The following is a 26208-nucleotide window of genomic DNA, read 5'->3' on the forward strand; positions in this document are numbered from 1 at the left end:
TTGTTGTTGTGGTGGTTGTTGTTGGGTTGGTGGCTGTTTGTTTCTGTTTGCTGTTGTTGTTGTTGTTGGCTGTTGTGAAGTGGTTATTTGCCTGGGTGGCGAGGGGGGTAGGGCAGGGGCAGCCCGGGGGAGTTGTGGGCAGTTCGGGGCCGTCCACTTGCTGTTGTCTCTCTCTTCGTGTTGGGGGTGGGGGGTGGGGGGGGGGGGGTGTGGGGGCACCACCAAGAAGTTCGCGTGTCGGGCGGGGGGCGGGCGGGGGCAGGGGTCTGTATGTTGTTTACTTGATATATATATAAATATGTATATACTTTTCACATGTACGATAAGAGACATCTCCTATCCTAGAGGCACCGTCGGAAAACGATTAGCGAGTGGTGGCCAGTCATGAGAGATTAATTTAGATTGATGAATAGAAAGTAGATGGAGCGATAAAGAGAGAGACAGAGAGACACAGAGAGAGAGAGAGAGAGAGAGAGAGAGAGAGAGAGAGAGAGAGAGGAGAGAGAGAGAGAGGGAGAGAGAGAGAAAGAAAGAGAGAGAGAGAGAGAAAGGGAGAGAAAGAGAGAGAGAAAGGGCAGGGGAGCACGATAAGAGTTGCGGTGTGTCTGGGCTGAGATTTTGGACAAGGCATGCCGTGGCCACCTTCGAACCTCTCTGACGCTCTATGCTAACGCAGGTATGCACCAGGGGCGAAAAACAGCTACACCGTAGATCGCTTGGTAGACGCGGACGGTGCTGAGACCTGGCGTTCCGCATCCTCCCCCGCTACAAACTAGAACTGGCGAACTGACGAAGTGGCGAAGTCTCCCAGAGTCCCAGGAAGTCCTCATAACAGGAAGGAAGTACTCAGACCCAGACCCCCAGACCCTGACCCAGACCCCCCGACCCTGACCCAGACCCAGATCCAGACTCAGACCCAGACCAAGACCCAGACCCCGACCCAGACCTAGAACCCAGACACAGATCCAGACCCCGACCCAGACCCAGACCTAGAACCCAGACCCAGACCCAGATCCAGATCCAGATCCAGATCCAGATCCAGATCCAGATCCAGATCCAGACCCAGACCCAGACCCAGACCCAGACCCAGACCCAGACCCAGACCCAGACCCAGACCCAGACCCAGACCCAGACCCAGACCCAGACCAAGACCCAGACCCAGACCCAGACCCAGACCCAGACCAAGACCCAGACCCAGACCCAGACCCAGACCAAGACCCAGACCCAGCACAAGACCCAGGCCGGTGCAAAGGGCAGCACACCAAGGCTACGACGATCCAGGGTACTCCGCACAGGGCCTAGGCTTCGGGAGATGGTGGTGGCATGTATTTACACAAGAGTTGGAGAAGTGGTACACCTACATGGTCCACGTCCACAACCAAGCGGAACGTGAACACCTAACTATACCCAGTCCTTGCAGCTGCAGCCAGCCCGCGCGTCGCAAAAGGCTGAGTCGATAGCCAGACACCCTAGCGTAGCGGCCGGCTTAGACGAACTGGTTCTTCCGGTACTTGAGCCGCTGCTTGTTTCTGGAAGCGCTTAATCACATGTGGACGATGTGGTTGTAGAAGCGGTCCCGGAGCTCCGGGTGCTTGACCTTGCAGTGGGCCTTCATGTTGTCGCGACGGGTAAACTTCTGACCGCAGACCGGGCACTCGTGGCTCTGGGGCCGGTGGATGTTGGCGTGGTGCCACCGATTCGAGACGGTTTTGTGGCAGCTGACGCAGCTGTACAGCGTCGGAAACGTGCCGGTGAGCTGGATGAACAGCGACGAGTAGTCGATGTTGTGGTCCCGGCGCGTCGTCCCGGCGGCGCTGCTGCTGGCGCGCAATACCCCGCCGCCGCCGCCACTGGTGATTCCGGACCCCGGAGAAGGGCCCACCTCGCCAGGTGGGTCGTCACCGGGTGAAGACACGGCAAAGTGCAGCCGCTCGACCGAAGACCCGACGACCTGGGCCGGCCCATCGGCGATCGGCGGCTGCTGTTGCGGCTGGACGCCGCACATGGACGAGGACGCCGTCGACGACGAGGACAGAGAAGAGGACGACGATGACGACAGGGAAGAGGACGACGACGACGAGGTGGACGAGGCCCCGCACCCGGGAACGGGCGGCGTTCCGGTAGCCCCGGCAGCCGCTTTGCCGCCGTTGATGACGTGGCTGCCGATCCCTCCGGACGAGGAAGCCACCGCTGTGCTCCGACTGAGCTGCAGCTCTTGCTGGAATCGCTGGTGGTGGAGGTGATGTTGTTGCTGCTGCTGCTGCTGCTGCTGCTTCTGCGAGCTGTGGTGGTGGTGATGATGGTGATGCGCACCGCCGCCATACTGCCCCCCACCGTTCACCAACCGGCCGCCCAAGTTGGCGGCGGCTGTCAGTCGGTGATGGTGATCGACCAACGACTCCACCAGGCTACTGGGTCCCCCGAGCGGCATGGGCAGGGCCACACCCAGTGTACCCGCCGCCGCCGCCGCCGACGCCGCCGCACTCCCGACCACCACTCCCCCGCGACCCACTACCACCGCCAGCGGACCTCCGCCAGGCACTAGGCCTCCAACTTCGGCGCCGCTGAGGTCGCTCAGCCGCCCAGACCTGACCCCGCCACCGCTGCCGCCGCCGCCACCGACAGTTAACGCCACTACCTCGCCCCCGGCCACAAGTGCATCATCCGTCAGCAGGCCACAGCCCGCCTCCGCCTCGGTGTACCCTCGGTGCACCAGCCCTCCCAGCCCTCCTCGACCTAGCCTGCCGCCGCCACCGCCGGCGCCTCCAGCGTCACCGTAGTCACCACCACACTCACTACCAGCTCTCCCTTCTCTTCCTCCTCCTACTCTTCCGCCTCCTCCTCTTCCGACGCCAAATAGTTCACCAACTGCATCTCCTGGGCCTCCTCCTCCTAGCAGTGCTCCACCACCACCGATGCCACCGTCCAACACTCCTACTCCACCTACTACTCCTCTTCCACCACCTTCTCCTCCACCTCCTCCTTCTCTTCCTACTGCTTCTTCTTCTTCTTCTTCTTCTCCGCCTGCTTCGGCACGGTTCCCGTTAATGCAGCCGCCGCTGCCGTTGTTGCCGCCGCCGCCACTGCCACTGCCGCCGCCACTGCCGCCGCCGCCGCTGTCGGCAGCCGCCGCCGCCACCGCCGCAGCGCCCAAAACCGCGTTCACGACAGCGCCTGCCGCGAGGTCGCGATGATGGAACCCGGCGGCCCGATGATGGTGGTGGTGGTGGTGGTGATGATGGTGACGTGACGCCATCGCGAGACGCAACATACGGTGGTCACCTGTAAAGCACACAACAGGGCACACAAGAACGGCGTCACGAGCGCGCCTCACACCCCCCCCCCCCACACCCCGCCAACGGAGAGTGAGTGAGTGAGCGAGTGAGTGAGAGCGAGAGAGAGCATGACAGAGAGACGGCGAGAGAGAGCGAGAGAGAAAGAGAGCGGGAGACAAAGCCGTCCCTAGGCAACCCCCTACCCACCCCCGCAAACAGTCATCGTCTTACACACACACAGACACACAGTATTCTGTCACACGCACGCACGCACGGGGAAAGGCTGGGCGGGCGGGCAAAGCTCTCTCTATAGCTCCTCCTTCCTCCTCCTCCCTCCTCATCGAACAAAGTCCCCTCGGAACTCGTGCACCCCCTTCCCCCGCCCACCCACCTCCCCTCGCCCTGGACACCATACTGTAATCCCTCTCCCTCCGACCACCTGCCGCCTCAGAGAGAGAGATAGAGAGAGAGAGAGCTTCACGCACATCTCGAACACGCGCGCACGAACACACATGCACAAGCGTGCGCGCACGAAAGCGGCGGACACAGAGGTCACAGAGGTACGTGTTTGTGTTTGTGTCGGTGTGTGTGTGTGTGTGTGTGTAAGAGTGAGAGATGGAGTGGTGGATTTGGATTTACACACACACTACTACAAAACGGGAAGCTTTTTAGAGGATCCGGTTACGATATACAAAATGTTTGTTCGAATGTTTGGTTGTTCGGTTGTTTGGTTGTTTCGTTGGTTGGTTGTCTTTGTTTCGTCCTTTTTCGATTTTGGTTTGCGTACACCCTCCTTCGAATGTACATTTGAATCGTTCGACTTGTTTTTTTCTTTTCTTTTGATGTATGAATGTTATTTTTTTTTATATATTTTAATATCTATAATTATATATATATGTATATATGTATGTGTAGGTATCGAGATATATGTATCATGAACATCAACTAATAAAGATCCAAATAAAAGGCGGCCCGCCGCCAGCCAAGCGGCGATCGGAACTCGCGGCAGAGGAGGCGCTTCCTTGCGACCTTCCTTGCTTTGCGCGCGAAGAAGTGTAAACGAAGCAACAACGAAAGGACGCGTACTGGGGGACGCCTTAGGCTCTAGTGGGTGTATATGCTGGGGCGAGGAAGAATACCAAATATGCACGACTATAAGGCTATACACGCACACATACACACCTGGGCGCCGCCACGAGCCCGGTGTGCACATGTCCGAAACGTCTATCAGAGTAGTAATGTGTGTTGTAAGTGTGTTATCTACAATGAGAAAACTGAACCCCTGGTGGGGGGGCCTGGTGTTTGCATGCTCTTCCACCACGCCACACGCACTCTTCCGAGTCGCATGATCGTTTGGCGTCTCGTCTGCGTCACGAGTATTGGTTGCTTCCTCTGCTTCTGCTTTTGCTTTTTCAACCTCTTCTTCTTTTTCTCCTCCGACACTCTTTCACACTGTGTTGTTATATGCTATATGATTGTTGCGAATAGCTAATACGGTATATAATATTATGGTACGCTAACACTCACGAACACGTTCACAAACGCAAAAAATCAATCAGCTAGTGTGGGAGAGTACAGTAACAGGTAAAGTAAACAGTAGGTAACCGAAACTAAACAACAACGAAAGAAAAACAACGCAAAAAAGAAACGGAACAAATGAAGACATAATAAGAACAGAACCACTCGGGAGCAACGGCTCCGAACAGCTTCGCGCAACTTCGAAAAAAAAAACAACGATTGGAACACGTCCACACAAAACCGCAACGGAATGTAAGAAGAAAGAGGTTAAAACAGAGAAAAACGAAACGGAAGAAGGGCGACTCTAAAACGGTGAGTAACTAAAAAAAGGAGTAGTACAACTCTATAGCGTATACGACTTGCTGGTACTGCTAGGCTATCCTATATATCTAGCATCAATCAATATATTAATATATGATACATATATGGTATATGTATATATTGATTAATAAATAATACATATATAGGTTTTGTGTTGCGTGTACTACACTAACTGTTACTATCAAAACTGTTCTAATTCTATGCGCGCAAAGTATAGTTGGAAAGAAAAGGTTTGGGCGTTTTCTTCGCTAGATTTACCTGGCCGGAAATAGCTAGAGAAAACAGAAGAAAACGAGAATGGAAAGAGCAACGGAACGACTCAATTCGCCACTTGAGCCCTGCTTGAGGTTCCACCAGCGGCGCGGGAGAACGACATTTGCTTGGGGTTGAGTCTTTTTGAGGTTCGCGGGTTGGTCGCGTTTGCTGTCCCGGTTTTCCCGGGGCCGATTCTGAACGCGGCGTTGTTGATTTTTTTTGTTCTTTGATTTTGGGGGGTTTCGGTTTTTTTCCGTCTTATGGATGTAATTTTTTTGTTGTATTTCAAAATATTTGCATCGTCTGCGTGATCAGTTTTGTATCAACGCTTTTTAAGTGGTACATTTTTTTCCGTTCCTAATTCCCTGTGGTTCCCCCCGCTGAGTTTAGAGTATAGATTAGAATACGCACACCGTTTTTTTTTGTTTGTAGCGGTCAATTCTTTGGTTTCTGTGAGCAGCAAAACCGAATACACGCGTTTCGGGCTGCTATTTGGGTCTACGCTATGAACCGATACTGAAATCAATACAAAAAGGAAAGAACGAAACAAAACAAAACTCCAGCTCGCGCTACTAGAGGAGCACTAGAAAACGAAGAATGCTACTACCTTCTAGGTGGTGATCGTACAGGTAAACTGAGAAACTGAAGCGGAAAACGAAACAATACAACTGGCACTGCATCAAGCGATAAAACGACACAACTGAACAAAATTCATACAACACTAGTCGTACGGTTACGGTGGAAACGGTTGAGCATAAACTAGCCACCACGGGGAGCAATGTATATTGCAATATGTTTTTTGGGTATTTGGAAAGTGCTATTCTAATTGCTGTAAGAAATAGCTGTCTATCGCGCAACCAACTGATCAGCCTAGAGGCTTAGAGTAAACGAAGAAACCAAAGAAAAAAACACAAGAAACACGGCGAACTAATGACAGTAAACAGTGTAGAACGCGCTGTTAGGGGGGTGGGGGGAGGGGGGGGGGGCGATAACAAAACAATGACAGAGACAGATTCCACTTTCGGGGTGTTATTGTTCGTTGTTTACTACTCTATCGGCACCTTTGTTTGGCACAACAAAATGCATCAAGGTTAAAAACAGGGATCATAGTGGTGGTGAACGAGGAGCGGGAGAGAGAGAGAGAGTAGGACCAGATCGAGTGAAGGGAGCACACGAGACCAACTAACCAAACATGACAACGATGTAAATTGAACAGAATCGGACGGAAAACAAAACCCGTTGACAAGCGGCACCGAAAAAAAACCCGAGAAACCGAACTGAAACATAAATTCGAAAGCATGAGTGAACAAAGCGGGTGAGAAAATCGACAGTAACAGTAAAACATGTCTGCCACAATGCTAAAACAATGGTTAACACAAGGTGGCTGACATTTGTTTACCAATCCCGTTCAGCGGCGCTTGCGGAGTTTGGACTTCTGTCTGTTCGATCGAACTGTCAAGAACGTCAAGAACTGCGGATGTTGGGGAGCGATCGTTGGTGCCGGCAAGGGAAGGGGAGGGGATGATCAGCAGAAGACGAAATTGTCTCGACGGGTCGACGAAGAGGTTTTTCTATATCGAGTTTGGAGCATTCCAAAGTCGATCCGCCAAACTCGCCTCTGCGCGTCTCGGCAGTAGGAGCTTCTTACAAATTATGTATCTGCAATTAGTGTGTGTGTGTGTGTGTGTTTGTGTGGGTGGGTGTGCTTGTGGCTAGAGTTTGTTTGTTGCTTTCTAAACAGGTCCATCATATTGTCGTATTCAACAATGCTCCTGGTGGGCAGAAGGTTTCGCAGGAGGTTCGGCCTACTAACCGGTTGCGATTTTCACGGTCACCATCACTATCTTTTTTCACACTGTTTGACTTCATTGTTTTGCCAACTCCTTTCTTCGGTTTCCTTATCTGGGTTTCCAAAAGAAAAGATTGGTTTTCTTTCTTTTCCGTCACACAACTGTCACAATTACCGTTTCCGTTTGTACATTTTTGTTTGCACGTTTTGCGAGTTGCAGCAGCCTACCAAATATGCTTCACTGTATGCTTTGTTTCATCGCCCTTTTTTCGTCAACGCCTGGGTCGGCTGTGGACCGAACGCACTTGTGAGGGAGTGTGATTGCCTTCAATTTGTTTTGGTTTAATTTTTTCTTCAATATTATACCAATGCGTTCCAAGACAAAGTTGCAGTGGAGGTTAAAGTAACGTAAACAGTCAAAACCACGTCGCGCACGTAGCAACCTTTTGGGCAGGCGCGCGATCGTTAGCGGCGTCGGAGCGGCTGAAGTTAGCAAACAGCAAAATGAAAAGTGCAAAATGTTTGCGTTGGACCAGGCGCGTCGCCAAAGTTACCCTACTGTGGGGGACACTGTGTGCAACATATGAGCAATAGCAAGAAAAACAATTTTCTCCCTGTTTTCAGACATGTCGGGGGATGAATTGCTTGTTGTGTTCCGGTGTCCTGGAATTAGCCCAGGACACAGAATGGCCGAATAAAAGAAAGCAAAGTTGGCAGCTCGAGCTGTTGCTGCGTTCGGCGGCACGATGAGCAAAACGCTCAGTAAAGTGCAGCTCACTAGTGATTTTGCTAGTGCTGCTAGCAGCTTTGCCTTCTAGCCACTGCTCCCCCAATCGTGGTCACTCAATGTGCTACACTGTCGCCGGTGGAACGCGACCACTCAAAGTGGTGCTCCACGTCATAATATTTGAGTTAAACGCACGCGAGTTTCGTCCTGCTTTAGAAATGCGTTGATTGCAAAGATTGCAAACCATAGGGATCGTGTGTATGGTAAAAGAAAGGGAAAAATATATTGCACAAGTAAAGAAACTTAACATGACACACACGCGTACACATACATACAGAGAAACAAGTTATTGATTAGAGAAAGAGGAGGAAAGTAACGGAACAGTGAGAAAAAGTGTGAAAAACAAATCAAGTGAGAAAAGAGGGAAGGGATTGGGGGGGGGGGGGCGAAGAAAACAAAAAGACGGCATAGAAGATTCAGCAATAAAAGGGTACTTGAAAAAGGCAAAGCGTTGGAAAGCAAGCACAAACGAAAACTTGGAACCTTGGAGGAAAAGACTCTGGAAATGAAATGGAACCAACAATTGCGTTAGATAGAAAAATACAAAAAATTAATGTCTGTGTGTGTGTGTGAGAGAGAGAGAGAGAAAGAGAAAGAGATAGCAAAAGGGAAAGATAAAAAGAAAGAGTGAGAGAAAGAGATCGAAACTTGCACAACAAAAGATGGAGAACGGGGGGCGCCGGATCCAGTAAGATATGACGAGCTGCAAAGATGGGTAGCACCGGAATAGGCGTCAGACAAAACGCCCATAACCACCACGGGGTTGGTTCACAGTTCAGATAAGTTGTCATTCTTATGTTCGGTCGGATTTTGGTCGGAAAGGAACCACACTCATTGCCAGTCAGCTAACTTTTATCTGCGCACCACACTGCGCAGCCCTTCCTCAAAATATTATCGATCACAGGATGTGTGTGTGTGTGTGTGTGTGTGTATGTGTGTGTGGAAAACACGCCCCTCTCTTTGGGGCCGCGGGCTGGTTTCGCGGCACTCGCGTTCGAGGATGTTGTTCTTCGTTGGACTGGTGGTTCGGTAACCGTACGGCAGGTTTCAACCAAACCGCTCGGAACGTTTCATGACCAAAAAAAAACAGGAACTAACAAACAAACCTATACACCTTGTGCCAGAATCTGAAGCACGTGAGTATGGATTGGCCAAAAGGCATCGAAGAGCTGAGCACTGCTACGAAAAGCGCTTCCGATACACAGACCAGGATGTAACTTAGGTGTCTCCACTTGCAACTGTACTTCCGTACAGGTTCACAAGGTGTTGTTGAATGATAAACAAAACACCAAACGAAATGAAAAACCTAAGAAACGCACACACACAACGAAAAATACCAAGAAACCGAGAAACCCAAGGGATTCGAGCTTCCGCCGCTCGCGCTGAAATAGTACGTGGCGTTACACGCTAGTAACGCAACAAGAAAAACCAAAAGTCGAGTACACGAAAAGTGAGCAAGCAAATAAGGCGAAAAGAAAAGAAAAGAAAGGAAAAGGGTCAACAGTACAGAACACAAAAGAAGGAAAGAAAGGAAAATCGATTGTCTACTACTTTTGGCGCACACACACATACACACGCTACACACATATGTGTACACGAGCAAACGGTCACATAGTTGAATGTGCGATGTAACCACTCAGCCTATGTAACCAGTAAACCGGTTAAAAGAAGGCAAAACTCAGAAAAGAAGAATCACCGAACGCGAACGGTGACACTCAAATCGTTGATGCAGAGCCATGTGTATAGAAAATAAAGCAAAACAAAAGAAAACAAAACAAAAACAGATGAAGAACGACAAGCAGCAGCTCCTGGGCAGTGTAGGTAGTGGTTGCAGAAACAGAAACCGTTATGCAAAACACTACACAAAACAAGAGGATACTGGGAGTTGAAAAGCAAATAGGTAGTGTAACGAGTGGGATGGGCATAGATGGTCCTTAAAACAAAAAGCACAAAATAAAAGTGCAAACAAGTAACGGCAAAGCAGATACGCACATACAGTAGTCAACCACACGTGTCCCGTATGACGGGTTCGCTACGGGTTCAGTGGCACAAGCGGTAGGATATCGTCCGGGGAAAGGAAAAAGCACACAGGAAAGCATTTTAAACCAAACGTTATTAAGAAGTTTAGGGGAAAAATGAGGAGTATAGCAGGCGTGTTCTATCAACCGATGAAGTTACTACGCGGTGGGATGAGTGGTTTTTGCTATCATCTATGTAAGGCGCACGATGGTGGCAAACTGTACAATATTGGTTAGTGTGAATGATAGTACTATGTGTATCAACTATAAGTAGTGTATAGCACAAAAGCGAGGGTTGCAGCATATTACCGAAGATGCTAGCGACACACTGTGCAAACGAGCATTACAACGGCTAAAAAGCCAGCTCAGTAAATATAGCGTAGGCCAGCGGTATAGTAGGAGTAGCTAAGAAACTAAGGGAGATAATCCATCTGGCACTACAGTGTTACTGTGCACTGCACTGGGTAAAGTAATTAGAAAAGCACAACCACCCGTAGAACAGTAACACTGAAGCAATTGGCATAAGACAAACAATAAAGAAGGAACAACGTAAACAGACTACAAAGTGACTACTTAATGATTACAAACAACACATGACGCTACGGATTGTCTCAAAGTATATAAGTATATATATATATATATATATATATATATATATATATGTATATATATAAAGAGGAATAATCATTATTATAGATCGAGTAAACTACGGACTGGTACAGAGAGAGAGAGAGATACAGAGTAAAAAAGGAGTGGATAGTAATAGAGTCCATGACTGCACTCACCATCGATATTGTCTGGATGGTCCGGGTGCGAGAGGTGCCCGTCGCCATCACCGCTCTCACTTAGCGATGCCATATTGCCGGCCGACAATATGTTGTTCATCTCGTCCGTGTTTAAATTCATTGGTATAGGCTGCAAGAAGGAAAACAAACATGAACACCGATAAACTATAACGAGAAGGTGTCGCTCCGTAACACCCGTACCACGAACGGCGCGGCACAAACGAAGTCACAAGGACAACCAATGGAAATGCAGAGCAAAGCATGCCTCCCTTAAAACAAGGGACTTCGCAGTAAACTCTAAGTCACAGCTAAAGTAGTTAACTGTTAACAGAAAAGGGAAAGGGATCATCTTGCGCTACAGAAATCGAAAACCAAGAAAAAGACCATCGAGTCAAGGATATTCCCAGCACTCTATCCATCTCGAGAGAATGCGAACAACGGAGAGAGGGAGAGGGAGAGAGAGAGAGAGAGAGAGAGAGAGAGAGAGAGAGAGAGAGAGAGAGAGAGAGAGAGAGATAGAGAGAGAAAGAAGGCGAAGGAAGCATAACAGCACGGTGAGGCAACGTCTAGAGTAAGTCCTTCCCCCACATCACTCTGACAGCCTGCAGACATGCCGAAGAATAGAGTCTGCCTCGGGTGGCAGCAGCAGCAGTAGGTCAGAGCACTTTGAGAAGCCGCCCGGCTACTAATCATGTTACTCGAGAGCGCACTTTGAGGCATCGCGATCGCGTTGTGCTCTACCCTACCCGTCGTCCAGACGTCCCCCAGAAGCCCTACACGGGGCAGCATTTCGCGTCGAGGTCGGAGTCCGGAACCAGCGACCGGCGGCGGACCGAGTTTGGAGGTCACACGACACGGCGCATTACAATGTTAGTGTACCCCAACTAATTGCTACGCCCGCGAACCCCCCCCCCCCTCCACGGGGAGTCCTGATTTCCTAGCACGGTGGTTGATCGCAGCGCAATCGATCGTAATCGGGTCGTAGTTGCACGGAGAGGAAGCGATTGTAGGTTGCTGGATTGATTACGACTTTTATTGTGTTGTTCAAACAGTTCAAACGCTCGGTCTCCCTAACGCTCTCCTGCCCGACTACTCCTGTGTGTTCTGCGGGGGCCTGCGTGCCGCCCCCTTCTGCCCCTTCTCTTAGTAGCTCTAGAAACTGCCCGAAGGATACCGACTAAATATGGCCGCGAGTGAATTGTTTGTGAGGATCGCTTTCCTATTTCCTACTCTACCAGCTCTCTAGCCCTACCGCGCGCTCGCTCGCTCTGGCACATTGTATGAGTTCTACGGGTGGTGGGCGAGGGGAGTCTCCCCCGATGTGAGGTGTGGCTGTGTCCGTGTGCTGAGGTCTCAGGGTCTTCAGGTTTCAGGTCTTTTTCCGTCAGGCGGAGAGGCGCTTGTGTGAAGACACTTCGGTTCGGTTGCTGGTGATGGTGGTCGGGCCGCCCTTTGCTTACGCCACGCCCTTTGTTGTGCCACCGCCGTGGTCGGGGCTGCCGCTCTCCTCACCTTCCCGCTTCGTTTGGCTCGCTGGCACCCGTTTGTCGTCCGACGGTCCGAGCGGCAGTCGCTGGAGCAGCAGCTGCGCTTCGGCGGCCTCGCGCTCGCTACAGAGCCGGTGCGCCTTGCACTTGTCGTGGTGGTTGACGATCTCGAGCCGGAAATTGCTGTTTCCCTCGGCGAACGACGTCCGAATGTCCGGTATGTCGCTGCTCCAGCGGCGGCAGTACTTGCAGTACATGTAGTTCATGTCCTCGTCGTACTGGAGCCACTCGAACTGGTACAGCCAGTGCAGCCGGAAGCGTCCGCCCTTGCGCGACGTCGCACTGCCGCTGCTGCCGGACGCGCCCGGGTGCGGTGTGGCTGGCTCGCCACCCTTTCCCGGTGGTGGCATCGCCGCTTCCCTGCCCAAATAATGCGACACGCGCACCGCTGGAGTGCGCCGCGACGAGGTAGCTTGGCTCGTGGGCCGTTGTTGGCCGGTGCCTTGGTAGGGGACCATGGGCGGAGGGTCAGCTACCCGGGCTTCGCTCTCCGCCTCCATCACGCTGCTGACCGTGGTGCGGAAGGCATCGACAGCGGCGAGCAGCGATACGCTGGCAGTGGATGACGTGATGCGCTGGTCCTCACCACCATCGTGCCTGCCATTGCCTCCACCACCACCACCACCATCGCCGGCGGCATCACTCCCCTCCTGCTGGGCATCCTGCTGCTGGTGGGCGCCGGTGGAGGTGGTGGTCAGCAGATACCGTTGCAGGCAGGCCCGACCGCTCGGCCAGTCAGCAAGCGTCGCGAGGGCGGCCGCAGCTGCGGCGGTAGCGGCTGCCGCCGCACCGCCAGCACCTCGCCCCCCTGTCGGCGACCTAGCGTTTCGCCCGACCACCACTGGCCGGCGTGGCTGTTGCTGCCCCACAGCGGCACATTTCCGGCTAGGCTGAGCCGCCGTTGACTCCAACGATCGCTTCAGTTGCTGACTGGGTTGTTGTTGCTGTTGCTGCTGCTGCTGCTGCTCCAATTTCAGCAACGATTCCCTGATGGTGGTCAGCTTCCTGGGAACGGGAAGCAGTATCGATCGCCGCATCGAACCATCGTCTTCTTCCATCACTTTCATCTCTTCAACCTTCACCACCTCCGCCTCATCCTTCTCTTCCTCTTCTTTGTCCTTCTCCTCGTCTTCCTCCTTCGCCCTGTTTGCTCCTTCCGCTTGCACGCTTTCTCTTCCTCTTGCTAACTGCGCTTCTCCTGCCTCCTGCCTACCTTTTGCTCTCGCTTCACGCATTACTACTACGTCCTCCTTACCACCACCACCAGCACCACCACCACCACCGCCGCCACTACCGTCGCCAGTGACGCCGCTTCCCGCTCTTCCAACTCCGCCACCAACTACTACTCCAGCACCCCTGGCATCGCTGCCGCCGACGCCGCCGACGCTGCCGCCGACGCTGCCGCCGCCACCGCCATCGCCGCCCGCACAGGCCTGGTGTACCGGTAAAGGTGCGAACGCAAAGGACACGGACCCGGAAGAGGAGGAAAAGTAGGAATAGGATGGTGTGGAGGAGGAGGTGGTGGTGGTGGAGGAGGGGCTCAAGAAGGCACGACGACTGGCGGCGGCGGCGGCGACGGCAGCGACGGTGACCATGGAGCCGGACGGGATCGCCGTGGCCACCGTCACCGGGGGGGCCGACGATGAGGGGGAAGCTGACACGAGCGGGTGTGCCGAAGCGGTGGCGTGCTTCGCTTCGTCTCCCCAAACATTGGTCTGTCAAACAATAGGAAGGGAAGGAGGAATCAGTGCATGTGTGTCTGGTGGTGGCCCCCCTTCGCCGGCGCAGTCGAACGGAGCCCCCCTTACTGGATAGAATAGTCCTTAATGGTAGGTAAGGTAAGGTAGGTTTGGAAGGAGGTTGGAGGTTTCCTCTGTACTTGCTGCCCTCTTTCTCCATCTCTCTATCCATCTCTCTCTCTAACACCTGCTGTGATATCTGAGCCACTCTGAACTCCGAAAGTGGGGCGACGGGCAGACTACTACGTAGTGCGGACCACACACACTCGGACCCCCCTGCATCCTTGTCTTCTTCTGCCTTCCCCCCGTGCCTCCCTCCTCCCTCTCTCATCCTGCTTTGTTAGCTTTCATTCTCGTCCTCTTTCTCAATCTCTCTACCTCTCTCTATTTATCCCCATCTCTCCGTTCTCGCTCTCTATCTCTCCCGCTATCTTCTCCTCCTCTCTCTCTCTCTCTCTTGGATCCGGAACCGAGGCCGGAACAGGGCCAAACGGGATAGGCAGCCCGAAAAGCAGCGCAGAACACTTCCCATGGTGAGGATCGGTCCCAAGGGGGGTGGGGTTGGGGGCGGTTGTTCGGGAGATGCCTCCTACCTGTAGCAAGTCCGACGGCAGCGAGTGGCGAACTGGTAACTCCGGTAGCTCCTGCTTGATGCCGGCCAGCGGATGGCCCACCACCAGCGGGTGGCCGCCAGGTGCCGGCGAGCTGACTTTGAAGTCGTCCTCCGGCTTCGGACTCTGCTTGAAGCTGCCCTGGGACGACGTCTGTAGGTGGAAAGGGCGAAAGAGCACAGCCGGGTTATTTGGGGAGTCGGGGAGCCCGGGCATGCGATGCGCATGGCACCACGACTGCGACCCTCACCTGCGACTCGTAGCCACCCTGCCGATCGTTCATCAGGGATGGTGTCGAGGGCGACGAGTTATCACAGGTGGCCGACATCTTGCGCTTCTTCTTGTTCTCGACCGCGGCGCACAGGTCGCGCTCATCCACCGTCGGCAGATAGTCGCGGGCGTCGTCCACGAGCGACGACTGCATCAGGTCGATGCTCGCACTCCGCGAAGGTTGTTGCTGCTGCTGTTGCACCAACGGCGCAAGCACCGAAGTTGAGTGCTGCGGGTGCGTTTGATGGGGATTGTGTTGCTGGTGCTGCTGCTGCTGCTGCTGTTGTTGCTGGTGCTGCTGCTGCTGCTGCTGTTGCTGCTGCTGCTGATGATGATGATGATGTTGCTGTTGCTGATGTTGTTGTGGTTGCTGCTGCTGCTGATGTTGTTGTGGTTGCTGTTGATGTGGATGTTGGCGTGACTGCTGCTGCTGCTGCTGCTGAATGCGCTGATCGAGCTGATCGTGCTCGCTCAACTCCTTCTCGCGCAGTGGCCTTTGGTGTAGTGAGTTGTTATTACTACTGATGGTGTTGTTGTTGTTGTTATTGTTGTTGTTGTTGTTGTTGTTGTTGTTGCTACTGCTGCTGTTGTTGTTGTTGGATGCGCTCGGCAGTGTGAGGGAGTCCCGGTCATCCCGAGAGTCCCGGATCCGCTCCGAGCGGAGCTTGTCCGCGTCGGACGAGTACCGATCGGCGTTACTCTCTGTCAGACCTCGTACCTGCAAGTGAAGGACAGTAACGGGAAGAGTGAGAAGAAACGATCAGAGCGAGAGATAGGGGTGGGGGGACAAGAACGGAGTACAACGGGATGTATACACCTACCTTGAGACTTTCGGCAGTCTTAAGGAAGTTTTGTAAATTGTGCTGGCCTACGTTCACCTCGCCCTGGTACATGAAGTCGAGCAGGGCGCGCATCTCGTGGACCTCCACATCCCGCAGGTAGATGATTGGATGCGGGTGCTTGTTCTCGACGAAGATCTGCTCGAAGTACGGACTGCAGGCAGACAGGATGGCTTGGTGGGCCTGCGCGAGAGTGAGAGAATTGAACCGGGAAAGACGCTAGGTTAGATGCTGGATGCTTGGTGGTGATGGCCGACCGCTACGTACTTTGACGATGCCCTTGTCGCACGCGAGCGTCACGTCGCATAGCTTCTCGTCTTGCAGTAGCGTGGTGAGCACGGTCGTTAAGTTCGACTGATGGTTGTTCCAGCGCAAACAGTACTGCTGGTCCATGATTCCGGTGTCAGTGCTGTTCCTGTGTGGTAAGTAGGAGATAGGAGTAGCTTAGTAACGTTGTCTGCGCGGTGTAACACCCGACGGAACACCTTTACGCGGTGTTCCGCGCTGTCCGACCGTGATCGGGAATTAAAGCCCACTATAAGCCCAGTATGCGGGAGGTTTCCACACACCATCCGGGACTGCGGTGGTTGTCGCTGGAGTACGCTTTACTTTAAAAAGACCCGACCCGCTATAGCCCAATAATATCCACGCGGTACACTATTCTCCCCACGATCGAAACGGAGCAGAATTAACAGTTCGGCTGGTTATGGTTATGGCTTTTGCTTAAATGTGGCAGCACAATAATGGTGCAGCGGAAGGGGCTGCCACTGGTTTCAGCACCTTTCTATGGTGCTGCTGCCACTCGGCGGGACACCGCGCGTTTCTCTCGCATAATTCTATCTTCAACTTCCACTCCGAACTCCGACGGCTAATAAATGCGGCCCAATCTCCCTTATAGAAACTTTCCCATCTTTCCCACTACCCACCCACGCCGCCATCCTCATCTGCTCTTCCAGTTGACCACCCCCGCGTCATAGTTCACACAGTGCGCGGGGGTGGGGGGGCAGCGGGGGCGAGCGCAATCGTCTGGAGATTAATTTCGGCAACGCGCCGACTCGCCAATTGGCTGACCTAGCTAGCTGGTGGCCAATTAAAGTAAAGTATTTCACGCACCCGGGAACAAGATAGTGGTCGACCTGATACAAATTAGACGTCGGAGCGAATGGTTCCAGAAGAAAAATAAAAAAGACAAACCTTGGACCGCGCGGTGACCTTAATGGTGTAATGGTCTACCGGTTCTGACGTCGCCCGGCTTCCGGGGACTAGGAGCCCATTAGATTGACGGAGAACCTTAACGACTAGACGAGCCGTCAGGTACACTCCTTCTTAGCGTACCAATCCTGCAGCATATGGGGGACCGCCAGCTAGCCGGCTAACGGCTGACATTTTGCAAACTGTGTTGTCCCACTTGTCAAAACAAACAGCGTTGTCGGGAAGGTCCGAGAAAGCTGTCTCCGAATCGCTTTCACACTCGACCGGGAGCCTTCGGGTGGGATCCGCAAACGAATCCCGTCCCAGAGGGCGCCCCGCTAGAAAGGGAAACATCTGTCCACGTCGCGCACAGTACGCCGATCGGATGCGTGATTCCTCGTGTGGGCGGAGACCTCCCTCTATCCGGCGTTAAAAAATCGCCAACCGCGCAAGGTAAAAGTTCTACGTAATCCTACGGAGAGACAGAGAGAGGGGGTGGGGAGAGAGAGAGGGAGTGAAGATAAACCGGCAGTAACCGGTAGCCCCGTAGGTACTCTGGTGGTGACGTGGTGACCAAAAACGACGGTCCACCACTCTCCACGCGGACTACTTAGCGTTCACCCAGCCACCCACCCACCTACCTCGCCCAAGCTGGGGCCAAGATTTGTGGTCCCTTTCCAAATTATTCACCAAATCGCGCACCCATTCGGAAGGCGCTCGCGGCCGCGCACGGGAAACGCGGCCGCGACGTCGAGACGTCGTATTGAATAAACATGTTGGAGGAACAGCCAACAACGACAACAACAACAACAACAGCACCCACCGCACCGAAGAAGACCAAGATGTGCGGCGGGGGGCGGGGGGCTGGGGGCCACAATCTATATACATTTTACGCATATATTGGCAAGGAATTAGAAATTTGCAAATATTTACATATTATAAACATTAAGTTTGATTGCATCTCTCTGCGCCGTGCCGCGCCGCGTCGCCCAGAAACCAGTTCTCCGCCGCCGCCAAACTAAAGGAGGTTGTGGTGGCCGAACCTTTTGGCAGCACACACACACACACACACAAACACATTTGTTCGGTTCGGTGTTTTGGTGAGGTTTATTTTTTTTGTGGTGTGTTGTTTTCGCGCACGACAGCGGACTTAATTCAAAGCGAAAAACGAAACACACACGCACACAAGACGGGGCGAAAAGGATTAGAAGAAGAAGTAGAGAGTGAGGGAGTAAGAGGGAGGGAAAGAAGAGAGCTCATCCTGACTCGGATCCAATCCAAAATCCGAGGGGCATGTCCGCGGGCGCTCTGCAAGCTCCACTCCGTGCACACGGGTGTGTGGATCCGGAACCCGACCTCAATCGCAACCTCCCCCCACCCTGGCAGTGACAGGGGGTCCTATATGTTAACAAAAAAAAAAAAGGACCGCGCGCGTACGTCGCCCGGCAGCGGCCCATCACAGGCCCTAGGCCTAATCTGCGCACCGGCGCGTTGTCAGTAACATTAACGGCGCACCCCTGTTGTTGATGCTTCCGTTGCATCCCTTTTCGTTCATCCTCTCTCGCGTCCGCGTGTCCGTGTGCGTGTTGCTGCAGCTAGTTAACAGGCCTAAGCCCTGGGGTCTGACCTAAGTCTTCTGATACGCGCCACTCTTCGCTGCTAGCGGCGCTGCTGGACTCTCTCCTCCAACCCCTCCGCCCCCCCCTCCCTCTTCACACCTCCGGGGTTCTGCCGGCTGCTTTATCTCGCTTGCCTCGCCTCGCCTCGCCACGCAAAAAAAAGCGACAAACTTGAGCTACCATCCGCCCCCCACCCCTACCAACCCCAATACACCCTTCTTAACCTTTTGGAAAGTTTGGAATAAAATGTGCCATCATCACGACGCGATGCGACGCGACGACGAAACGAAACGATGACTCGGGCGGCCGGAAGGGGGCAGAACAGAGCAGAGATCCAGAACAAGAACAAGAAGCGGCCGCAGCCACATGGCCACCGCGCCATCTTGCAGGTCCCCGTCCGCTCCACATCCCCCCTTGCCCTACCGCTGGTGGTGCATTAGGCATTAGAATGGCGCCGAGTACAACGCTTCGAATTTCAAAACCGCGGAACCGCATTCAAATTAATACGTCCCGTCCCGTCCCCCCCACTGGCCGCAACCTCGGTGGTCACCCAGTGGCTCCAAGAGCCAAACAGAGGGCCAGGATATAGTTCCTGGGGGGGGGGGGGGGGGGGGGGGCTCCAAATGATGCACCCGATTGCCTCAAGGATGTGGCTCTGTCTCTGTCGCTCTCACTCGCTCCGCTTTTGGACACGGCGCAATTCGCTGGCAAAGGAGGTAGGCGCGCTGCTCCTGATAAACGCGCCGACACGGGCGACATATTTGCGTTGCCGTCGTCATCGGCAAAGCGTTGCCTACAGAGAGATAGAGCTAGAAAGAGAGACAGAGGGTGAGTGGGTGACAGTGTCGCTCATCCTGCGCCTACCCTGCGGTGGGGTGGGGACCAGTTGAGAACCACCGCCCCCACCGCGTGCTCGTGAGTGAGTGGCGCGCGAACGCGCGGGGTACGCAAAATTTTGGCAACCCCTCCGACAACCCCCCTCCCCCCCCCACCGATTCTCCTCCATGACCGTCCTTGATCCGTCACGCGCGCGTGTGTGTGTCGTGCGCAAAGGGCACCAGATTTGTACCACCTGTCCACCCCGCGTTCCGCGAGAGTGACCCCTCGTGAACCGTGAGTGCCGCCCGCCCCGTGTCCGTGCGCGTGTTGGAGCACGCGGAACACGCGGGCGCTGCGCGATTCGCAAAAACGCACACACGCGCAAAACTCACTTAGAAGTGAACTTAGAGCAACCCGAAAAAAGACCGGGCGGTGGGGTTTCTCTACGTTCAAATCACTCTCTCAACGGCCGCGGCGTGTGAACTCTGCACGCACGGGTATACAAAGTTAAAAGGTTTCGCGCACACACACACACACATTCAGGCGCGGGGCAAGTTTTGCGATTTTTTTGTGTTTTTGGTCCCCCCGCCGGGCGTCCTATCTGCGTTGCGGCCGTCGGTTGGTGGGCCGTTTGGCGGTGTGATCCGGCGGACCCGGCGTCCGACCAATTGATCGTGGAACCCTCACACACACACACGTCACAGGTCGCTTTGCGTGCGTGCGTGCGTGCTCGTTTGATTGGTGATGCGGGATGATGTAAGGCTGGTGGGAGCCTCCTCGTTTGACGCTCCACTGTCCCTTTCTCGATTCTCCGCACACACAGAGAGAGCGAGAGAGAGAGAGAGACCATTCCTGCCTCTGGCTAAAAACAAACCGAAAAGTTAACAAAACCGCGCAAAAAACCAACAACCAACTCACCGAACACGCACAAACACACACGTAAAGCACACACGCAGCGCCGCAAGAGGCGATAGTGTCCCGCCGCCGCCCCTAAAGCCCGGCCCTAATAATCCTAAACACACCCGGAGGGAAACTGGAGGGCTGGAAACAAACCCGAACCGATCCTCCCGCCAAGAAAGGGCCGAGAGGAGTGGGGACACTGCGACGAGGCACCGGGACAAGAGTGCGCGCGCTTCCGCCCTGCGCTGCGCCGCGGGAGAATGAACTGGCCAAAAACACGTGATCGCGAATATTCGACATTGAATCCGCGACAACGACGGGCGACGGCAGGCAGGCAGGCAACGGAAAAGGTCGCCACAACTGCCCTCTCTCGCTCTCGCTCTCGCTCTCTAACTCCCGTTCCTCTAGAGCGCGCTCGGGGTAGCGCGTCAAAAAAGTCGACCGAAAAAGCGAAATACACTTGCCAAACTGGGCGAATCCGGACACACACACACACACGCGCACGCGCGCCCGCACATACAAGGGCACGTCACTGGCTGGCCAAAAAATCAGCACACACGAGGCACGCGGCACGCGGGATCTTCGTTGGCCGGCTCTGGCTTTGGCTGGCTGGCTGGCAGGCCCTGCCTGCCGGAGGCGATGGCCATACACCGTTAGAAACCGGGCACACACACTAACACCCGGCCTGGCTGTCCGGCTTGGCCCGGTCCGGCCGTGCGCTATCTTTCGCCTAGACGGCAGCGGAGCGATCGTAAGGTTCACGGGCCGGCGACAGAAAGAGGGTAGTGTGTGGTGTGCCGCTACTACTACCACCACCACCACTACCGGTAGTCTGCCACTGGTGCTATCATATGATCATCGACACACCACCATCACCACCAACGGCTTTTTCATATTAATGACAATCAAATCGATCAAGCCGCGAGCTGTCAAATTGTGGAGCGAAATTAAAGCTCGTGGTGCGCGCGCCCTTGGGCACAGGATTCGATCTGCGGGCGGCGGCGATCGCCAAGGATTCGTGCCAGGATGTCCAGGCACACATAGGCGCTCATCGGGAACTGTTCCGGCGGCTGACAGGCTGACTGACTGGCTGATTGTGGTGCGCCGTGGTGTGGTTTTCGGGTTTTCACTTTTATTATTCTGCTCCCCGCTCGCTCTCCCTCGCTCTAACTCCCGGTGTCTTCCCACAGAACGAACGAGAAGCCGTGCCGAAAGAGCCTGACGGCCAGGATTCGAGGTGTGATTCCCCCCGCCCGGAAAGTCCCTATGGCACGGCACAGCAGCGCAGTCTGACACACGCACTCGGAATCACTGCATCACTGGATAGCGACCGGCTCGGCAACTTCCGGAGGTCCTGAGGCACCACCTGAACCTGAACACACGACAGCAACATCAACCTTTGGGGTGGGCCACCCACACCACCCACCACAACAACAACAACAACAAACGGCAGCAACCTACGGGAGATTTGCGTGGCGCGCCGGCTTCGGGAGGCGCGCGCGGGCGCGCGCTCGCGCGAGGCGCGCGGTTGATGGGTTGTTGCTGCTGCTCAGCTCTCGCTGGTTGTTGCTGGCGGCGGCGGCGCGCTCTAGCCGTGTGTTGTTGTACTGCTACTACTGCTACTAGCGGCGCACGTCACGCGTCTCGGCCACTACCCTACTGCGGTTGGGGGCCTCTAGGTCTCTGCGACGACGACGACGACGGGGTTGGCGTCGGTGTGTGGTCTGGCTGGCTGCGCGCGCCGGGCCCGCGGACGAGATCGCGGCTCGGGACTAACTGAAGCGACTTCGCAGCGTGCTCCGTGTCCGCGGTGTGCGCAGTCAGATTAGGAACCAGCCCGACCCCAGGCCCGACCACCAGCCTGCCGTCTCAGCCAGCTCAGCCTCAGCCTCAGCCCTGCCCCGGCGGCGGCGGTGGCGGCGGTAGCGGCCCCGAACCTCGGATCCGCAGGGAGCCCCGGCCGCAGGCCAAACCCCCGTGGGTGGGTACGGAGTGGTGGGAAGGGCTCCACATCCGTCGTCTCGCTCACTCACTGTCTCCCTCTCTCTTTCCAGCGGGCGTGAGTACGCAAGACGTGGCCACCGAGCGGCGGAGCGAAGGCTCTCGTGTGCTCAGAGAGAGAGAGCGGGACCCACCGCAAGCCAACGAGAAGGTTGAACGATCGGTGAAGGGTTGCAGCAGCAGCAGCAGAAGCAGCAGCAGGTGCAGAATGGGGCGGTGGAGCCGAAGGATGGACGGAGTGTCCGAACGCGCCCCCGGAAGGGGAAGAAACACTGCGTGCGGCAGAACTCGCGCGCGCGTGAGACCCCTGAAGAATCCTCTCGTGCGCGCGCGTGTGTTTGAGAGAGAGAGAGATAGAAAGAGGGATGGAGAGGGAGGGAAAGGGTGCGAGTGGAGAGCAGATTTGCAGATTGCGAACCGAAAATCAGAGCTGAGCCGAACCCTAGAGACAGAGACAGGGACAGGGGTAGCAAGAGAGAGAGAGACAGGGAGACAGGGAGAGAAAGAAAGAGAGAGAGACGGTGGCGGTGTGCGATTTCTCTGCGATCTGCGAGAGAGCGAGAGCGCGGGCGCGAAGAAGAAGCGCCACAAATTTCGGCGATTCTTGCGTAACGCGCTGCACGACCGCGCGCGCTCTCTTCTGCGCTGCGCGACGAACGCAAGAGAGCGCGGCGTGTGCGTAGGCGCGCACTGGCCGCGGGTGGCGGGGCGCGCCGGGGGGACGCGCTGCGGTTCTTTATTGGTGCGCGCATACGAATGTTCGATGTTGTTCTCTAATTAACCTCCCGAATTTTTTCGCGCGCGCGACCGCGCTCTCTCTCGCGAGAGAGAGAGCAGGAGCGAGAGATGATGGAAGGTCACGCAAGGGATTGCGTGGTGTGGAGCGCCGCAGGATTTCGTGGGTTTATGGGGTGCAGGGGGGTGGGGGTCTTCAGCAAATTTCGTACCGCGTTTTTTTTTTTACGACGACCGGCGCCGGGGCCCTTCGCGACCACACCGCGACCGCGGGGCACGCACACATCGAGTGAGAGGGATTCGCGAAAAGCATTCTCCTACAACACCACCACCGGTCTCCGGTCGGCGGTTGGTCTCCTGCTTCTTCGCCGGCTTCTTTTGCGCGGCTTCGCGGCACATTTTGCGCGCTGCCATTTCTGCCTGTGGCGCGCGCGCGCGCTCGCACTCGCGCTCGCGAGCTGCTTCTGCGGCGCTGTCCCCCTTAATACGGCCATCTAATCTTTTTATTAGAGAGTTCGTCCGCCGGCCCACCCGCCCGCTGGCGCGAAGGGTGCGGCGGAAAGGGTGTCGGCCTGGCGGATGGGTGGAAGAGGCGGAAAGTGGCGTGTGGAGGGTGCGCGGCGTGGCGCGTAAAGGTTCAGGTTAAGCGGGATTCGTGATCGTTTCTATGTTGTGCTGTTTTTTTTAGTTTCGTTGTTTGCTTTTTGGTTCGGTTCGGTTTTCTGCGGGATTCAAGTTTAGCGAGAGCCATTCGAGAGAGGCGGGATCTAACGGGAAGCCACGGTGGGGAGGGGGTTCAGGCAGTGGCTAGATGGCCTTCATGGGCAACAGCGACGTCCCATTGCCCAAGTGGTGGGCTCCGAACCGGGAGATTCCAGTGTCCCGTGTAGCCGCGCCACCGCCGCCGCGGGTATCAGGTGGCTCGGCTCGGTGCCGGTGCCGATGTTTGCAAATTTACCTACCCCGCCCCTCCACACGCCCCTACCATGAGTCCTTTGGTGTCTCTCTCGCTCTCGCTCTCGCTCTCTATCTCTATTTATCTGGCTGTCTTCCTAAGCCAAGCAAAATTCCAACCAAGATGACCAAGAGCAGGCGCTGCTGCACAGAACCTGCTTACGCTCTTCTACGCGCCAAAGCCACGCCGCAGCAATGTGCACTATTTGCAACAATGAAGCACCACAGTTCTGCTGCTTTGCATCATGCTGGTCTCCGGGACCGTCCGAGCGGCATGGGCACCCCCCATCCGGGGAAAGCGACTAGCTAGCTAACAATCCGCTCTCACCTAATCATTACTATTGATTATTTGATTGGGTGATTTTATGTTTTGTCACTGGCAAGCTGTCAGCCAAGTTGGATCAAACACGTTTGCAACGAATGTCTGAATCTACGACAAAGGTTACCCGTTTGCGCGGTCCTTCTGTTCCGGTGGTTCCGAACCACAATCGTACACCACACACATATGAACGAGCAACGGGGCTGATAGGCTGTCAGCGTTTTTTATTTTGCGTTTACAAGCTCCTTTTTGCGTTGCAGCTTGGAACCCTGTGAACTTCCGGGTATCGATGCGCCATGAAAATACTAAACCAAAACCAAAGTGAGAGAGACAGCGAGGAATTACAACTATTACTATGTTGTGTTGGGTTGAGGAATGCGTGATCGGCCTATGAAATCGAATACTTCAAGACTGCACGATTGTTTCAAACTTCACTCGTCCCGGAAGACGACCTTGGCCGACCACAAGCTGGACAGCTCTTCCGGATTGTAACGTCAGAACTGAAAGCTACTACTACGATTTGCTCACTCGGCAGAATCAATGGCAGAATGGTCCGTCCAGAAGGTGCGAGCATGATCGTAAGCGATGGATTTGGACAAGGAAAGCGCCCTAAGTACTAAGCGATATTGCCTGGGCACTGCCGGTGTTGTAGAGCTTCGGATCGCAATATACCTTGCTGACCAGCACCTGACACGGTCCGAGAGCATCAAGAAAGGTAACGGAGATCCGAACTGACCGTCAATTCAATCTCTATCAATTCTAGCTCAGCAGTCTCTTAATATTGGATGGTCGAAAAAGTCTTTTCGTATTTCACGATAGATGGGTTTAGTGATCGATCGATCTCGTGAACTATCGATCGTACAGTTTCAAGTTTAGGTTCGTTTTAAAGCTGATACTTTCCGCTTAAAAAATGCTTTCACTGTTTATTGTTTGTTCTTTTCGTTTGTGAGTTACAGGGTGTTAAAAATGGAGGTCAACGAAGAGAAAATGGTCAAAAATGTCAAATGAAAATGTCAAACCAGGAATTACGGCCAGTAAGGTTCTACTGGGTATATGGTGAGTCTTGAAAGGAATCGTTTACTATAAGTTGCTTCCGTGTAGTTAAACACTAAATTCAGATCTCTACTGTCAATAACTGCACTGTTCGAGGCTAGCAATTGACCAGAAATGACCAGAATCGGCCAACGGAAGATGTTTCGTGTTCCACCAGGACAACGAAATGCTATGCACGTTTTTAGTGACTCGCCAGAAGGTCCGGTAGCTTGGTTAGGAAGTTTTAATGCATGCACCGTATAGTCTGGACCTTGCACCAAGCGATTGACACCTTTTTCGTGCATTATAAAATTTCCTGAATGATAAAAAACTGAGATCAAAAAAGGATTGTCAAAATGGATTGCTTGAGTTTTTCGTAAATAACGACTAAACCTATTACAAAAGAGGCATTATGAAGGCATTTATAAAAAGACAACAAATTTTCCATCAAAACGTTGCATATTTGACGCAAATCGGGCTATTGAAAGTATCTCAAATAATAATTTGAAGTTTGATCAGAAATACGAAAAGACTTTTTCGACCATCCAATAGTTCATAGCCGGTACGGTAATTTTTGTAGGTCTCCGTGGTCGAGATTTGAAGCAAAACCCCAGGACATTTCTGCATTGCTGCTTAAGTAAAGCGACATCTAGCGATTGACGTTACATGACTGCAAAGCGAACCAGGCGAGTCGATCGACGCTGACGGCGACACTGGACAGCAAATAATGCGGCATGCATCGTCCTTTTGAATGAATCAATTCTCACACGATCAAGCAAACTTAACTGTAGTAAATTCTGTTCTGCACTTACTCAGGTCTGCCAATCTGACCACGACGGCGATGATGAAGGCAACGACAACAATGGAAGGACCAATGTGAAGTA

At 54.0% G+C, this 26208-nt stretch overlaps 1 protein-coding gene across 1 annotated transcript; it reads right to left on the reverse strand.

Annotated features, from left to right (window-relative positions):
• Window positions 1-1543: 1543 nt before the first annotated feature.
• LOC128277819 (homeotic protein female sterile-like) lies at window positions 1544-16162 on the reverse strand. The gene is made up of 10 exons (XM_053016352.1): window positions 16022-16162; window positions 15737-15937; window positions 14896-15633; window positions 14628-14798; window positions 13769-14010; window positions 12209-13681; window positions 5461-5493; window positions 2996-3127; window positions 2325-2843; window positions 1544-2159 (listed from the first exon to the last, which is right to left on the reverse strand). The coding sequence occupies exons 1-10, from the start codon at window positions 16145-16147 to the stop codon at window positions 1544-1546; spliced, it is 4251 nt and encodes a 1416-aa protein (XP_052872312.1). The 5' UTR covers window positions 16148-16162.
• Between the last annotated feature and the right edge of the window lie 10046 nt (window positions 16163-26208).

The sequence above is a fragment of the Anopheles cruzii genome, chromosome X, assembly GCF_943734635.1.
Source record: "Anopheles cruzii chromosome X, idAnoCruzAS_RS32_06, whole genome shotgun sequence".
In the NCBI taxonomy this organism is placed as follows: domain Eukaryota; kingdom Metazoa; phylum Arthropoda; class Insecta; order Diptera; family Culicidae; genus Anopheles; species Anopheles cruzii.

Coding starts and splice junctions, on each gene's coding strand:
- LOC128277819 (XM_053016352.1), bottom strand. CDS start 16,147: ATGGACCAGCAGTACTGTTTGCGCTGGAACAACCATCAGTCGAACTTA. Junction 13,682..13,768: donor TACTTTTCCTCCTCTTCCGG/GTCCGTGTCCTT, acceptor CGTCGGCGGCAG/CGTCGGCGGCGTCGGCGGCA. Junction 3,128..5,460: donor CCCGCGCCGCTGGTGGAACC/TCAAGCAGGGCT, acceptor GTGGCGGCGGCG/GCTGCCGACAGCGGCGGCGG.